Here is an 18,147-nt window from a genome sequence, read left to right as displayed (position 1 = left end):
GAAACAATAGAACTAAGTGAAATGAAATGAAATAAAGTTTGTGTGCATAAAAGATTCAACTGACTCCATCAATTCATGACAAAGAGCAAGGTGCTAATCTGGTGAAGTGGTCCCTTTGACATGCCAGGCCCAACTCCAGAAAAAGGGGGAATGGTGCCGACCCCTCACGGTTCGCCCAAGGTCACCAGTAATAGTCAGCAAGTGTATCAATCAGAATGTGCCATGCGAAGAAAAAGATGTTTGTTTGTTTGTTTTTAGTGTGCATGTTTTATTAATTCTATTACGATGCATGTTTTTCCTAGCAGTGTCACACAATTGAATTCATAAGTGTGCAATACTTTACGCTGATATATATGCATTTGGTTCATCACACATTTTTGTGTGGTCGCCCTCTTTGTCTCTCTGTTTCAGCCCCGAGGCGGAAAGTCGACGTGCTCGAGCTGAGCGACCTGGAGAGGGAATACCAGCTGACGGCAGCGAGGCTCAAGCTGGCCAATCACCAGCCAGACATGGCACACGTGACCGGTACGACGACATCTGATTTGTCGAATCCATTTCCATTTGCCACGAGTCTTGATGACTGGAGAGAGAATTTGAAACCTGATGAGAAGTCTATGTAGAACGTTGCTAGTGTAGTTTTGGGGAAGGAAATCAACAAAAAGACAGTGATGATATATATCTTTAAAATATATCATGAGTACTGTTCACATTTAAAAAAAAAGAAGAAAAAAAAAAATGTGACTTTGTGAACTTTTACAGCAATAAATGAACCCCAGGATGCTGTTGGTTATACAGAGCTTGTCTGAAATGGGCCACTTGCAAGTGACTGTTTAGTGAGCACTTCTCATCTCCGATATTTATATTCTGAGTCGGGCCAAACTCAAGAGATTTCAGCCATGACGTTATGTGGGGTGTTTGTACTGTTTGTTTGTTTTTTTGCCAAAAATGCTGCTGGTTTCAAGGGAAAAAATGATTCAATGTTCTAACCAAATTGTATTACTATGCTCATCTGATGCAGGATAGGTAAAGCATACTATTTTTTTCCACCAAAGATATGCCTTTTTTATTAATCCTCAGAATTCTGCAGGGCTGTCTAAAATGTTGGCATTTGTGTAATCTTTACAGTATATTGTGATCTCCTCGTGATACAGTCCCATTGATGTTCATTTGCATCTGTGTGTGGTTATTTGACTTTGCTGTTTCTGCGCGTGTTACCAGGTGCCATGATGTCACCGGAGGAGACGGTCAGTTTCCTCGTGCAGAGTGGGCTCTACGACACGGCAGTGGACGTGTGCAAGACGTTCCGACTCCCGCTGACCCCGGTCTTCGAGGGGCTGTCCCACCGGTGTGTGAAGCTGTCGCGCAACGGCGCCACCAGCGAGACGTGGAGGTGGCTCGCCGCAAACGACGTCGGGTCACTGAATCTGGGACGGGAGCCCACGTAAGTGATGTTGGTCAGTGTGGTGAAAGTAAAGATGCTGGGGTTTGGACCATAGTGTGCCAGGGTAAAACCAGTGTGTGTCAAAATGGTTAGCATGTGATTACCACTCTAATCAAGTCTTTGATGTTTTCTGGATTGGAAACACTTTAAAGGGATAGTATACTTTTGGTTGAGATGGGGTTTCAGGTTTCAAACCTTTTTTTTTTTTTTCGTGAGATAATGAGAAACATCTTATGGAATATAACGGAGCGTGTGATTCTAAGAGGAATTCAAAGTTTATTTGATGAAACTTGGTTTTGAAATGGCTGAGATATCCAAAACAGAGCAATCCTAATAAAAGGTGGGACCTACCCTTTCTTAGCATCCCTTTGTTTTACTTTGTTTTTGGATGCCTCAGCCATTTCAAGACGGATTTTCATAAAGTAGACTTAGAAATCCTCTAAGAATTGTATGTTTTCTAACATTTCACAAGTGGTTTCTTAGTATTTCGCAAAACGTTAAAAACTCAATCCTCATCTCAACCAATACTAGACCATTCCTTTAATTGGATTTCTCCATATATAACACTGTTCCTCTTCATAATACACTTACTGTGTCATACTGGTTATTTGGTGATTATGATTTTTCAAATTTCTCTATTTGCAGAGCCGCAGAACTTGTATGGCACCTGCTGCAGCTGTACCTGGAACGTCACGACACCGTGGGCAACCACGTCCACTACCAGACGGTCATCAAAAAGGTCCTTTCCCTTGGATTCCAGCTGCCCCAGTGGCTGGTCAACTCCTACAAGGTCTGTTGGCTGAGACAAAGACATTTTCACCCGTTCTGTAAAGGAACCTGGTGGCCTGTGTATTAAGTCTATGGGCATTTGAGAATTCAGTATGGAACGGGTTTACTATGTCTTTTGTTTTCTGATGATCAGGCTAATCTGTTTGTTGAAAATGTGCTGTCGCTTCTCAAACATTCTCATGGTCGGGTATACGTCACTTACGGTATAGCTGGGGGGGCATTTTTAATGAAGCGTTTTTGTAGGATATTTTTCTGACAAACTGTTACAAGCTACTGAAATACTTGCATCTGATTGGCTGAGAGCAAATTTGTCCGACAACTTTGTCGGACAAAATGCTTCATGATATGCCCCGGGACTGAAAACAAAGAGCTCGCCTGTGTCCTACGTGTACAGAGGTGGAGTGTGAATTGCTGTGCATGCATAGCACACAGCGTACGAATGTACGTGATGATACAGATGACATGGCGTCGGAAGTCAAAATCCTCAATCTACCGTTCTTCTATGTAATCAAAAACATTTTATGTGGCTATTAGAAATGTTAAGATGGACCATATCTGAGAGTTTAATTGAATTTCAAAGCAAATTATGGAGAAAAAAAAAAATAGGGATTGTGCACTGATGGGGTTGTTTTCACTCCAGCCAACACTAAATATCCAGATGTCCTACCGTAAGAATAGTACAGTTGGATTGATGAAAATGAACTCTGATTAGAGCAATTAGAACACTTATTATTCAGTTTTTAGAGTAATGGCCATGATAAAAATCATGAGCATACATACTCCATTAGGAAAACATCTTGATGCGAGAATCATTGATTAATAACTGTCAACTAAATGTTTTAGTCATAACATTATGTAGTCTGTCATTTCTTAATTAAGATGAGGGAAATAATGGCTTTTGGATGTAGAATGCAATTTGTCTGAAATATTAACTATCAAGCTGTGCGTTGAAATGGAAACAAAAATATCTTAATTTAGTGCTACCTTTGATGTCAGCCACATTAAAACTTAATAAGCACATCATCACAATTACTTGCGTATGTTGTGTTAGACACATAGGTATTCTTATCAGATTCCATTCTCTTGTGTTTGTCACACATTCTTACTGTCGTTACGCCCTCTCTGTTTTTAATTTTTCTTCTGATCAGAAACTTGATCCCGGAAACCTCCTCCTGCTCTACATCTCCTTCGACCTTCTTGAAGAGGCGGGGAACCTGGCCATAGAGTTCATTGACGCTCTCATGGGGAAAGGGGTGGAGTACTTTGGTCTCAAGGTACGACCCGGTTGTGGGCGATGTCTGGAACCACAGCAGCTAAAACAAAACAAAAAAAGAGAAAAAATTAAAATAGAGAGAGTGGGAAATTTGTTTTGACGTCCAGGCTTGTGGAGATGTGGGAATAGCCCCCCCCCCCCCAAAAAAAAATGCCTTCTTCATGCAGTACAATACACTGTATATTAACAAGCTGATATTCTCACGTTTGTTTCACTTTCTGTGAATTTCGTGAATCACTGTTGGACTGTGGATTTAGTACACTAAAAAATGTTGCCAAGCGCCGAGGTGATAATGCACTTATAGATAGCCTTGGGTGTCAGTTCATCCGTGATCCTCTCCCTCATTTGCGAAAATATCTGTTATGTGAAAATAACAGCTTGTACAATATTTTGATATTCCTCTCAAAACTATGTAACATAATTTGTACATTGTATGTTTGCACATAAGGGCTTCATATGCACCTGAGCAAAGGAGGTAAATGTTGTGTATGCAGTATAGCGAATGAATATGTTGTATGTCAACCAAGGCATAGCATGTGACAGTCTGGAGATTTTCTATGCCCTGTTGATCCAAGGGATCGAGTCAATACCTTCTTCGTAAGCGAGGCAATTTCATACTGTACGAGCTGAAATTTTCGCGGTGGTTTTATTTTCGCGAATTTCGCGAATCGCCTTTGAATCGCGAAAATAACAACACGCGAAAATAACAACGCGCAAATAAGTAAGTTCAGTTAGACCCTCGCAACCGCGAAATTAACAACGCGCGAAAATGTCCTCGAAGGACCAATTCGCGAAAATATCTGTACGTGAAAATTTCAGCTCGTACAGTACACTGTGTGAGAGTTGGCTTTGATAAAGTATAGTAAATTCAGAGCAACAGGATGGTAGAGGCTTCATATAATTCAGAATATAATTATATATATATATAAATCATTTGAGCAAGCTTTGTTTCACTTTTGTTTTTCACAAAACAGTGACATTTAGTACGACAAATTGGAGGAGGTAGTAATGATATAGCAAAGAAATTGTAAAAATGCACAATACTGAGTTTTCTTTTGCGTCAAATTTTAGATGTGTTGCAATGACCTATTGATAATGTTTTTTTAGCCATCAAGGGGGATGTACTTGCTTAATATTCCACAAAAAACATGTGACATTCTCATTCTTCAACTCATGGGAAATTTGTGAATCACTGATATTCACATATCAAGTGATTTGTTATTGTGACCTGTTTCACCTACCTGTGAAGCGTGTAGAACTTTGAAATTCCAAAACTTTTCACATATCAAGTGATTTGTTATTGTGACCTGTTTCACCTACCTGTGAAGCGTGTAGAACTTTGAAATTCCAAAACTTTCATGTTTTGCCTCAGATCGTGATGCATCTCTGGCCATTCTCTTCCGCCAATTCTGCTAATTAATTAAGTCGAGCTGAACAGTATGGCGTTGCAACTTAATCTCCCCACCTACAATCGAGCTACATGGTTTTTCTTTGCCCCTACTTTGTTGTTCCAGGACCCGCTCAGGTCTACTGCACCCAGTGTGTGGATGCCGTACCAACAGATGGACCACTTGTTGACAGCGCTCAAAGAGACCAAAAACAAACCAGAACTCATCAAAGTAAGTCTCTTTGTTTCCTCTCTCTGTCTTTTTCCTCTCGCTGTATTCCACATTCCTCTCTTGACAAAACTGTGTCTCTGTGCCTGTACCTTTCTACAGGGTTCCCAGCCCCATGAGGGAAATCAGGGAAAAATATTTTACTTTTTTTTTTGCAGTCAGGAAGTTCATAAAAATGCCTCAAATCAGGGAAAAGTCAGGGAATTTTGATTGGCCCCAAAATCGAAAATAGGCAGTAAGACTCTGTTATAATAAATCATGTTGCATATCAAATCAGCGTCCATGGATGAAACTGGATGAAAATTGGATGTGAAAGTGGAAATGAGTTGAAATAGTTATCATGGAAATTTGATACCTCAGCAGGGAAAAATCAGGGAAAAATCAGGGAATTTTGTTTTCTTGAAATACTGGGAACCCTGTTCTAATACTGTACCGTGCACTCCCGTTATAATGAACTTGGTTATAACGAAATTCTGGTTACAACGAAGTAAAATTTCAGGCTGTATCATTATCTGCTCTATGTATTTTTATTGTTTATTTGTTCGGTTATAACAAAATTTTGATATAACAAAAGAAAACTGCCGGTCTCGAGGACTTCGTTATAACAGGAGTCTCCACTGTATATACCTTGTATTAAGCGAGTCTAATCTTTTTGGGAGTCAGGACTTTCTGACAATTTCGCTAGTAGTTAAATTCAGGATAGTGGAGTCTAGCATTGAATAGGGAAATGAATGTGTGCATGTCACATTCATGTTGGGATCTGAGTTAATATTTGCGCATGTTTTTAAGTTTGTAAATAGCACCCGCCTTGCAAAATTTGCGAAAATAAAAACCTCACAAAATATTCGGTGTATACACTAGTTTGCTATATGTTTCTTGTATCTGTCCATCTCTGCATCTCTTTCTATATTTCTCTCTCTCTCTCATGTCGTTCTACTTTTCTGATATTTATTTTCTTTGTCCCAGTACCCTTGTTGCTATCCTGCCTCAATTCTGTCTTTCAAATCAATGTAGGCTGTGCTTGCTGTGTTTTTGTGTGTGAAAGAAATTGATGCAAAGTGATAAAAGGCAAAAAATAAAAGCCTTTGAGTAGGTGGAATATGAGGCAAGACAGAATTCAATCAAAGTCTGAACTCGTGGTTCTTAAAGGGATAGTTTACTATTGGTGGAGATGAGGATTGGGCATTTAACTTTTCGCGAGATACCAAGAAACCACTTATGAAATAGTACAGAGCATACCATTCTAGAGTAGTTCGAAGTTAATTTGATGAAAACCGGTTTTGGAATGGCCGAGATATCCAAAAACGATGTAAAACAAAGCACTTGTAATAAAAAGTGGGTACCACTTTTATTAGGATTGCTCTGTTTTGGATATCTCAGCCATTTCAAAGCCAAAGTTCATCAAATAAACATTGAATTCCTCTTGGAATTACATAACATGTTCTTTCATATTATACAAGAGGTTTCTCATCATCTCACCAATAAATGTTAGAAACCTAGAGTTAGGTCTCAACCAAAACTATACAATCCCTTAAAAGTACAATCAAGAATTTGATCCAAAAGATTCAGGATGTCAAACTAAAAAGGTTTGCTGACTGTGGGATTTGGTGATTATGTCAAGAGGGATTGGGAAATATAGAGGATTGAAGCAGAGTGTTGGATGAGATTCTGGCCCAGGTTGCCATGGATACGTACTTGGTGAACCAGTGATGTTGTGTGATGATTGTTTGCTGGTATTGAATTGCACTGAGATGTGGAGTGTGCGTGGCTACAGCAGAGGCTCAACACTAACTTCTTTTTATCTGGTGGTGTGCTCAGGCCTGTAAAGTCTTTAAATATCACATTTTGGTGACCCAAATAAACAGAGATGTAATGATCTATTTTGAGTCGTAAGTGGTAAATTGGGCCACAAAATATTGGCCTTTTTTGAAATTTGGTAGCCAGACATCCGTTTCTAAAGGCCCAAGACCACTGGGCTATTGCTCTTGTTGAGCTCTGTAAACATGACTATCTTCAACTATATTCGCGGCATGAATTTTTCGCGAATTGGAGCCGAAGGCCTTTTTTGAGGCATGAAATTTTCACGAAGTGCCACTGGCATTCAATGCATATAGTGTAGACAAGAACTTTCGCGTTCATTTCAATTTCGCGAATCTTGGCGCTCGAGAAATTAAAATGCACGCGAACATTCCTCGTTTTACAGTATTAGAATGATCTCGTTTATATGATCTGCATTTGCTACACGAGTCTTTTTTTCCGTTTTCCCTTTTTTTTTTTTTTTTTGCCACAACCATAGCTCCACACCATTCTGCACTCACGGCTCAGCGAATACCTGCGACAAGTGGACTCGGTCTCCAAGGAGATGACGGACATAGCTGTGAGGAAATATCGCAGCACAGTCTCATAGAGGGCGCCATACTTCCAGTGTAAACGACCTCATAGTCGAAGTCTGCTTTTTCGTCTGTCCAGCAAGTTGTAGCCATTACAGTGAAGGAGCAAAAAAATGTTTTTCCTGTGGACATTTACTGCGAGAGGTCCCTGTCCGAGGCAGTTTTGTGCAAAGAGTGAGTAGGCTCTTGGACACATGTGAATAGTCAACGAGTTCCATTCTTCATTCTACAAAGAAACGTGTACAGAGCAGAGTTTGGAGCTGAAAGCCGAGTGAACGTTCTCAGTAGACCTCAGCTATATCAGCTTGAAAAATGAGAACCGTATGCAAGTACTTTATGAGACATACACATATACCCTTTCATCTTCAAAGTTACAAGCATTTGAATTTCACTGAAATTAGTCTAGCTCATAAAAAGGAATGATCGTCTCAACATTTTCCACTGTGACAGTATGCCCAGTACACATAATTCAGTGTTGTAACTTGTCAAAACCCAATACAGTCACACATACACACGCACACATACATGCATACACAGATGCAGCTGTACACTGTATGTGAGATTGATTGCGTCCCATCATTAAAGTATTAATCTACAAATAATGGCTGCTGCTGATTGGTGTGTGTTCTACATTGTGTGTAGTAACAAAGAATTAGAATCATAATTTATTGATGCTTTAAGTTTCTGTTCAAACAGTCTACAATCTTTGTTAGAATTTCAGAGCGATAATTTCTGGACAGCTGTCGCGTTTTATTGCATTTCAGAAGACTTTTGAAAGTTTTCATTAAACATACCAGGCATGATTTGGTCAAGGTTAAAACAAATGAGATAGAATACAGCACTTTGAATGGAATGTCTTGTACTTGTATCAGAGGCTTAAGAAAAACACACAAAAAAAGCAAATCATGTGTTCTGTACTCAAAAACATAGGAACATGCCACTTCAAATGTGATTATATCTGGTAGATATATCTTTAACCTTGCATCAAGATACATATTTCTCCCTTTTTTCATATTTGCCATATCTATGGGAACAGTGAGGTCCATTGGATAAATTTTGAAAAGCTAGAAATGATTTAATCATCAGTTTGTCCAAGACAATGAGAATGTTTTATGCGAGACCAGTAATGGCACAGCATAGATACATTGCTGAGTAGTGCCTTCATTAACTGTAAGTCATGATATGCAATGTTTTATAATGGTATTTATGGCCTAACTCCTTCATTGCAGTTCTTGAGTTAAAAATCCTCAGGGGGCTACTGTAAAACATGATATTTTCGTGGCATGAAATTTTTCGTGATTCGGAGCTGACGGCCTTTTCTGCCACTCCGCATGAAATTTTCGCAAGTTACCTTTAACTTTTAATGCATTTGGTGTAGACAAGAACTTTTGTGTGCATTGAAATATCGCAAATCTTGATTCGCGAAGTTTGCGAAATTAAAATGCATGCAAACAATTCTTTTTGCTATAATTTCCAAATCACTTCCTGCAAATTGGAATTGCCATAAAATACTAGCAATTGTTACAGTTTGTTATTTTCAGGATTTGTTATTCTGATATTTTGTAATTCTGAAAAATGAAATGTTTATTGCAACTGATTGACAAATTGCTCTACATCGACGTAAATAATTCTTCTTCCGACGGAAGAATTTCATGAATTTGGGAAATGTTTATTATTCCAAAGGTTTGTTAATCCAAAACGGAAAAAAGAAGAAGTTTGTTATTCGTAAGGTTCAATAATCTAAAAACATATTAAAGGGGAAGTCCAGTTCTGTTTGGTGATGGCACATCAGGATGATTTTTTTTTTTGGCAAGATAATGAGAAACCACTTATGAAATATGAAAGAGCATTGAATTTTATGGGGAATTCAAAGTTTGTTTGACAAAAATCGCTTTTGAAATGGCTTGTAATTCTAAATGTTCATTAGTATGCACCTTTTCATTTTTTCATTTCTGCTCAAAGATCCTTATTTCTACTTTTGGATTAATGAAGGCCCTTTCCTTATGAATAGTGAACCGTTCTTACATTATTGGGTTATCCTATTAAAAACAAACCTTTATTTTTGATTAATTTCCCTTCGTAATAACAAATCAAATTTCATTTTCAATGAACCTGTGGAATAATGAATCATGGGAATAATGCTAAAAATTTTCATTTTAATGAACCCTGTTTTCATTTTTTGATGAGTGATAATCTTGGTTAATGGAATAATTGTGTTCAGGATAGCGAACTTTTATTTCAGGTTAACAAATCTTCAGAATAACAAAAAATCACATGAAATAATGTCTTGTTATAAGTGTTAGAAAAGTGCAGTAACCTTTCAAGCAGGCCAAGAAAAAGAAATAGAATAACAAATTCAAACACAAAGCAGTAAAGCAATGACATTTTAATCATGTTCTTAGTATACCCATAGTTATTATCATAATACACGTATTTGGGTACTTGTCTAAAATCTGTTAACTTATTATGATATGTCAGCTTGCGCAGAAGTCAAAAACTCGAGTAAACTCAAGGAAAGTTTTGGACTTTTTAATTTACGTAGACTTACATGACTTGTTAACTTACGTGACTTTTGTGAGGTTGACTGGATCTTCAGATGAAAATAAGAGGGAATACTCTTTTTATTTCTTTATCACCATCCAACTACCGGTATGTGACAATTTGAATGGGTATAAAGTGTATTTAGGTATTTGCTTGCCCGAGGCCAGGTTAGGAGGGAGCTTTAGATTTTTGCGACTGGGACATTCAGAGGGGAAAAAAACCCTGTTCTGTGCATGCGCAAAATCGCTTTTCAAAAGCGATATATTTATAGCGCACATAATCTGAGTTTTCACTACGCGTTCTGAGCTATTTTTATGTCCACTCAAGTTACGATGCAGAGAGCTGCTATGCGCTGATCATATGGGGGCCCCAGTTTATTTTTTATAAGTTGCATCCTGATGCAGGGGAAGAGGAGAGTAGCTAATGCAGTCGTCACAAACGCTTGTGTCGCAAATCTAAAGCTCCCTATTAACCCTATTTTAACTGGGCTATTTGAGACCAAGTTTTTTACTGGGGGGGGGGGGGGGGTCAATTTGACCCCACCTTCAGATCTCGGCCTCCGATCGTGCGATCGCAGCAAAATTTTGCCTGAAGATAGAGCCGGATGTCAACTACAAGATTACATGGTCATACAATAGAAAAATATTGGCTTTCTATTTTTAATAAATTAATTATGCAAATTTATGCATGAAATATTTTCACCTATAACTTCATTAAAAAGACTGAAGGATTGCTAAATTTTTGTGTCAGAGTTCCTCACGACACATCAAACAACTTTGTTGTAAAAAAAATAGCACAATCAAAATTAATTTCTTTTGTTTTTCATTGTTTTGTTAATTTCGTATTTATTTTATTGTTTTTTTCGACCTTTTGTTTTCTATTGTTTTTTTGCCAAAGTTTGTTACAGGCACTTTTTCAAGCTTATCTACATTAGAATTGATTAATTTCAATGGCTAAAAGTTGAAATAATCTAATTTATATCAATTAAACCAAAAAACAATTTGCATTGGATTTGCACACGATATCATGAATTTGAGCCGTTTTCGGGTTGACATGCGTATGCAAAATATTGTGTAACTTCAGAACGGTGTACCCGGACGTCGGAAATTTGGTCTCAAAATATGCAAGAGACTTCTATGAAAAAAGTAATGAAACGACGCGGCAAAATCTTTGCGCGTTGCGGAATTGTGGCGCGAAATGTTGGGGGGGGGGTCAATTTGACCCCCCCCCAGTTAAAATAGGGTTAAGAGAGGGAGTCATCCTATTAAGATTTGCTGCAAGTGCTGACAGACTTGTACAATAGTAGTCCAGTCAGTTTCTTTTGTCTAGGGGGAAGAGTGATGACAATTCAGTGAATGTGTTAAGACGCCATGTTTGTGGAATGGGGTGTCAATGCAGACATGAAATCACACTGTACAGTGGACTCCCGTTATAACGAAGTCCTTGGGACCGACAGTTTTCTTGCGTTATATCAAAATTTCGTTAAAACCAAACAAATAAACAGTAAAAATAATTGTACATAGAGTGAATAATGTTGCGGCCTGAATCTTTACTTCGTTGTAACCAGAATTTCGTTATAACCGTGTTTGTTATAATGGGAGTGCACTGTATTAACGAAGATTGAGTTTATGGTTCACCATGTGTTAGTGACATGTATATTGTATTGTACATTTGGAGGATACTTGTTCTTTTCTCCTTTTCTAACAAGAAATAAATGCACCAAAAAATGGTGCCTACAGACAAAATGAGAAAAATAGTGAAACATGCCGCTTGGTTCAAAGTGTTTAGGAGGTTATTGTGATACATAGTTTCAATCAAAACTCCCTCTAATAAACATTGCAACTCACATTGTACAGTAGTCATATCTACACTTAAATGCATATGGATGAATGCAGATAAGGCGTACATTAAAAATTGAAGATATACATTCATAAATTGAAGACATACAATACATATTCATAAATTGAATTGTAAGCAGACAGTCTTAAATGAAATTTATCATTTTTTTTTTCTGCAGTGTGGAAGTATTGCAGAAACCCTGAAAAGCGAGAGTATAGAACGAGTTGAAAATTCATTGCCTAAAGCCCGCAGCACACACCTGACCAGAGGTCATACTACCTTTGACCATGAGACCAGGGTCCCATTTCATAAAAGAACTTACGATAGCTACTCTTGCTGGAATGGCATTTCCCAAAGCAACAACCAATCAGGAAGCTGGATTCTTTTGTTACCATGACAATTACCATTCCAGCAAGAGTTGCCATCATAGCAACTTCTTGTATGAAATGGGGCCAAGGTCATGTGACCTAGCAATGGACACTATCCTGGGCCCCCGTTTTATCAAAAGATAAAATCGATTGTAAATTCCCTTACCACACAGGCTGCCGTAGACTTATGATAGAAATCAGCTACATAATCAATTATAGCTCTTCATAAAACAGGGCCCTGACCTTAGGACCTGCAACATGCCTCCCACACGCTTTACCACACAGTGTACGCGCAACTAGCAGTTAGTGGTCATGCGTTTATAGCTACCTATAAACAAACGACTATTTGAAAAGATTCAACACGTTAAAACCTTGCGACATTGTCCCACGACTTGCATGACACCTCATTTTTTGATGACGTCAAACCGCCAGTCGGAAGGTGTACGACCTAGTCAGGTCGTGTGGTGTGCGGCGGGCTTTAGGGGCCTACATGTAACCGAGCGTTGGGTTATGTCAAGTTTCACAACATTGAATGAAGTTCAAAAACCGCTTCTTCAATATAACATATTAAAATCAAATTAATATAACATAGGCTCTACATGTATTATAATACACGTGATACGTAATAGTTCAATCAACGATAGACCACAAAGCTGTCTGAATATGCCATGTGTATACACGAGAATACAAGTACGTATGAACAGAAATAATCATGTGAAATGCCTTAAATCAAATTAAATCTAATAAACTTCTTTTATGTCGTGTAGAAGCAAGGAGTAGTTTGTTAGCAAGCAACCATGGCTCCAACCGTTTAAAGACCCAGGAGCATTTGGGTACCATGATGTGGGACGGCTGGCCGGGCTTGGTTATTATTATAATACATACTTATAAAATGCATGCATAGTAACCTGATATTAACAAGAGTGAGTGTACTCTTCCTACGTGTTCGGATATAACGAGAGTTCGGGGTCCCGTTGCATAAAACTTTTTTAGCAGCCTTAACCCTAAAAAGACTAGGCTATTTTGGTAGCTCGAAAGACTGGGGGGGGGGGGGCCTAAAGGCCCCCCCCCCTTTAAGATCTCGGCCGTGGATCGCGCGATCGCCACGGAAATTTGCACAATGGTAGTGTGCAATGTATTCTACAAGTTCGTATATTTAAAATTTCCAAAATAGTCTTCTTTTATTTTATTTTGATTAATTATGCTAATTTAAGCTTGAAATCAGACTCTTTGATCTAAATCAGTAAATAAAGCTCCAAAAGTGCTCATTTTTGGTCTAATTATTTTTTGTGGCATTCTTAGCAAATGTACTTGAAAAAAAATTTGGTATCAAAATTAATTTCTTATCTATTTTATTGTTTTATGAATTTCTTATGTATTTCTTTGTTTTTTCGACATTTTGTTTTTTGTTTTTTTCAACAAAATTTGTGGCAGACACTTTTTGAAGCATAAAACTCCTAAAACAAATTAATTTTAGCCATTGAGAGTAAAAATAAGCATATTTATATGAATCATGTGAAAACACTCAATTTGCATTGACTTTGTACACAAAATCACATTTTTGAGCCATTTTCGGCCTCGCGTGCATGTGCAAAAAGTTATGTAACTTCAGAACCGTACACCCGGGCGTCACAAATTTGGTGTCAAAATGTGCGGGAAACTTGAAAGAAAAAAGTCATAGAGCATCGCGGCGAGAGCATTGCGTGTTGCAGAGTAATCGCACGAAATGTCGAGGGGGGGGGGCCTTTTAGGCCCCCCCCCCCAGTCTTTTTAGGGTTAAAAAAATTCAGGTTGGGATTTGCCCAACCTGAATTTTTTAAGGTTGCTAACCTAAGAATGTAAAATCCGTTGCATAAAAATTCTGGTTGGGAGCTTCCAACCGGAATTTTGTGATTTCAACCGGAAAAAAATCCGAATGGAGTTTTATGCAACGGGCCCAGGATGTATCGAGAAAAATCACCCGGATCCGACGATCTCGTTATAACGGGATTCCACTGTATTCGAGAATCCCCGTACCGAAATGGTGTATAGCCTTATCACTTATCTCTGTGTAAGTACGAGCACTGCCGAAGAATCTACGCTACCAGGTCTTTAAAGTCCCCTCCGAAGGACGATATTAAAGGGACGGTATAGTTTGGTTGATATTGAGGATTCAGATTTTAACTTTTTCCGAGATGATTAGAAACCACTTGAGAAATATAAAAGACGTTGTGAGAGGAATTCAAAGTCTATTTGATGAAAATCCGTTTTGAAATGGCCGCGAGATTTCCAAGAACGAAGTGACACATAGAGGTCCTGATAAAAGGGGATCGCACCTTTCATTGGGACCTTTTTCTTTTTCCTTTCTGGATATCCCAACTATTGCAAAACCATCCTGAACTCCTCCGAGAATATTGTATGCTCCTTCATTGTTTCTCATCCTCATACACCCCCCCCCAAAAAAAAAAAAAACCTGGAAACTTGAAGCCCCCTGTCAACCCAAACTATTTTATCCCTTTAATTGTACATATTCAAAAACAAATCATGGCTTAAAAGAATGCAGGGTTGGTATTACTGCATAATGATAATGTTGATTTGAAATGTATTTCAACCTTTTCACACCGCAATAATCAGCAAAAGGAAATTTAACCAGGGAAAACTAGAAAGCGTTGTCACTTCGATCTACATTACCACAGACTTACAAGACACGGTTATTTCAAAACAGTGCAATTAAAAACAAATTAAAACAATACCCCAGCCTCCCAAAAAGTCCATTGGGAGCAGCTATGACGTCACTCGCTTATTTTTTTTTTTTCACCGCTGATCCCGCTATTAGTTTTTGCGAACTGCAGCAGCATGGAGGTCTTATCTGCTATGAGCCTGTAAGTCCATGATTACTGACGCGCTTTTTGTCAACCACGTAGATAACTTCTCGGCGGTGTCGCGCATGCTGTTGCTTCAAACGATCGATTAGTTTCTCCTTCGTCCATTAACACCTCTCTAACTCTAAAAGGTAACTACAATCCTTACTGATCAGTTTGACTCATCCATGAAAAAGTTCTCCCCGTTAGATTTTGAAGTCTCTCGTCGTAAGACCTGTAGAACGAACGCAGTTTCTGCAACACATCCGCGCTCACTTCCGGATGTGCGCGCCCCTTGTTGGCGCCCAGCGTCTTTTGTTTCGAAGTGACTAGGCCGTAGAACCCTTTCTCCTCGTCGTAGTAAAGCAAGTCCCTCGTGAAGAACGACGGGATGTCAAGAAAGGTCTCGATGTCCTTGAGGTGCGGCAGCGGATTCCGCGAGAATTCGTCGCCATCAATGATGAGGATCTGCTGCTTGGAGAAGACCTTGTACCATTCTTGTAGATGGACCGAGTACATGCCAGTAATGACGAGCGCGTTAGCTGCGTTCACCCGGCCCTCCTTGTCAAGTACTGACCGCTCGAAGGTATCCTCAATGATGTAGGTGTAATTGTGGTAAGGGTAGTGTGGGAAATTCCCACCCGTGGTGCTGTTCCCGTGCAGAGTGTCCGGAAAGTTGTCGACGGTCTCAAGATAGTCCGACACGGCGCGCACCACGGGGTCGCGTAGAATCAGCAGGAGTTTGATGGACGGGGACAAATCTCGCGCCACGGCGGCCGGGATACCGTCTCCGACGAAGTAGGCTGGGGACTTCTCCACAGTAAGCTGGTAGCGCGACGTGACAGGCATCTTATCGCGATACCAGTCGATTCCCTGATCCGGATTGAGATCCCAGTAGTGCAGTTCGTCTGGGGTCGTGCGCTTGATTGCCGGATGGTGGCCCAGAAAGAACATCAGCGCGCCGGTTCCGCCCTTTTTCGCACCGATGACAATCAGCCGCGGCAGTCGCTGCTTGCATTGGAGCTCCCCTTGAAGTTCTTTACTGGCTAAATGGCATGGAACATACGGGAAAAAACGGACTTGGTCGTCATTACCGCGCTCTTCCGCAACAGCCTCTGCGATATGATTTTGTCCTGCAGCGCGCATGCGTGAAAAGTTTCGAACGACTTCGTTATTGGTGTCAGGAGGTAGAATTTTCCGCGAGTCTTCTTCGTGCCCCTCGCGCATGCGCGGTGGGTTCCATCTGTCCACGTCATTTTTCGCGCGCAAAGTAGCTCTCGAGATCTCTTCGTGCAGTTCGTGTCTGTGTTGCCTTCTCGCTAATTCCGCTGCTGTGATTGAGAAGTGTTCCTGAGATATGCGTCTCTCCTTATCCGTCAGCTTGTTGACAATTTCCCGCCATGGTGCGGATGCGTAGTCTGAGCCCAGTAGGAGAAGGACGAGGATGAAGAGGAAAGATAACGTGAGAATTTTCAGACCTGACGTCATCGTGTACAGTGTGACGTAGCACAAATTACCGAAGTGATGACGTCACAGTCTTTTATTCCTACTTGGGGTGGAACCAGGACTAGGTGCGCGCATAAACACTCGGGCCTGGTGCAGCTGTTTAAGAACCAGTTTCCGTGACGATGACATACATCATACTTTGGTGCTCTCGTTCTGAAAAAAAAAGGCAATTATTGATTTCAATATCAATGTCAATATTATAGGCTCTTATACATATATGAAATATCATCTTTATGAGAAAAAAAACATAGACATTGAATTGCATGAAACTAATAATTATCAAAATATATTATATCATTCATCTAAGGGGGAGCTTGTCCAACATGACTGAATATTCATTCCAATAGATTGCAAAAGCCAGTAAAAAAAAGTCCATATACCCTAATAACATGGGCTAAGACGGAAGTTATTGACAGACATTGAATGTGGAGATTGACAATCAGCCACCTCAATCGCTGCTGATAGTCCTGTTTTTTGTTTGTTTGTTTGTTTGTGTTTTTTTTTTTTTTGGGGGGGGGGGGGTGGGGGATGTATAGGAGAGTAAATTTCTCCCCCCCCCCAAAAAAAAAAAACAAACAAACAAACAAACAAACAAACAAAACAAAACAAAGAAAAGAAGAGAGAAAAACATCCAAACGCAAGAGATAAGGCTTCAGCGGCCGGCGCAGCGGAGTGACATAAAAATAGCTAAGGTGCGGGCTATATAGTGTAGACATAAAATTCAGTTTGTGTTTATTGTCGGGGATATAATCCTGCTGAGTCTGGTTGGGTGCATAGAATTCTTACGTCTTCCTCTCCTATATAAAGGAGAACCTTCAAAGTAATAAAAGAAAAGAAAAAAAACATGTTATAAAAATCCTCAAGACAGATCTATATTTCCGTTTAGAGGTAGCCTTACCTATATCCCCACGAAGGGGGCATTCCAGACGATTTATGTAATTTTGCATTATAAATTTATGGAATTTATTGTTGTCCTGGGGTGCGGCGTTCGAGCGCTCTAAAGCGAACCAAAGCGTACCGTACCGAACTGTGCCAGATTTGAAGCGTTCGAGCGCTCTGTCGAGAAAGTGTACCTCACGAGTCATTTTTAGAAAAGGTCACGCATTTTTTTTTAGGAAGAATGTCATCCACCTGGCGCTTGAACTACTAAGTTTACAGCTGTCCCGAACAAAGAGAATTATGTTTTTGCATTGTGACGTATGCGCATGATACGCGCATGCTTTACAGCGAACTTTTTGTACTCTTTTGATACGCTTTTGGAGCAGATCGGGAAGTGTTCCACTTTTGGCTCGGTACAGTACGGTACGGTACACTTTACGAGCGTTCGAGCGCTCCTCTGGCGCGGGTACGGTACGGTACAGTTCGCTTTAGGAGAGCGCTCGAACGCACCGGGTCCCCTTGAGCACACAAACCAACTCTCTGAAGAACCCAAAACATATTACACTTTTAGAACAAGGATGAAGGCACAGGAAGCTCACATACTCCAGTAATATGACAATAAAATTATAGTTCCATCGCAATACCACTTGCTTAAAAGCTTCACT

At 39.7% G+C, this 18,147-nt stretch overlaps 2 protein-coding genes across 4 annotated transcripts in view; one reads left to right on the top strand and one right to left on the bottom strand.

Moving 5' to 3' along the window:
* LOC140226577 (nuclear pore complex protein Nup160-like) overlaps positions 1 to 8,124 on the top strand; it is a 43,469-nt gene extending 35,345 nt beyond the window's left edge. The window contains exons 27-32 of the mRNA XM_072307029.1: positions 412 to 525; positions 1,219 to 1,441; positions 2,087 to 2,231; positions 3,379 to 3,504; positions 5,018 to 5,122; positions 7,416 to 8,124. Of these exons, the coding sequence (XP_072163130.1) occupies positions 412 to 525; positions 1,219 to 1,441; positions 2,087 to 2,231; positions 3,379 to 3,504; positions 5,018 to 5,122; positions 7,416 to 7,526 (824 nt within the window). The 3' untranslated portion in view covers positions 7,527 to 8,124. The remainder of the gene's footprint in view (positions 1 to 411; positions 526 to 1,218; positions 1,442 to 2,086; positions 2,232 to 3,378; positions 3,505 to 5,017; positions 5,123 to 7,415) is intronic.
* The window catches only part of LOC140226578 (uncharacterized), a 187,526-nt gene continuing 172,874 nt past the window's right edge, over positions 3,496 to 18,147 (bottom strand). For all 3 annotated transcript variants that reach the window (XM_072307031.1, XM_072307032.1, XM_072307030.1), the window contains exon 7: positions 3,496 to 3,543. The gene's annotated coding sequence lies outside the window, so the exon portion shown is untranslated. The remainder of the gene's footprint in view (positions 3,544 to 18,147) is intronic.

Source organism: Diadema setosum, chromosome 3 (genome assembly GCF_964275005.1).
Source record: "Diadema setosum chromosome 3, eeDiaSeto1, whole genome shotgun sequence".
Taxonomy (NCBI): domain Eukaryota; kingdom Metazoa; phylum Echinodermata; class Echinoidea; order Diadematoida; family Diadematidae; genus Diadema; species Diadema setosum.
This window is presented reverse-complemented; position numbering and strand designations above follow the sequence as displayed.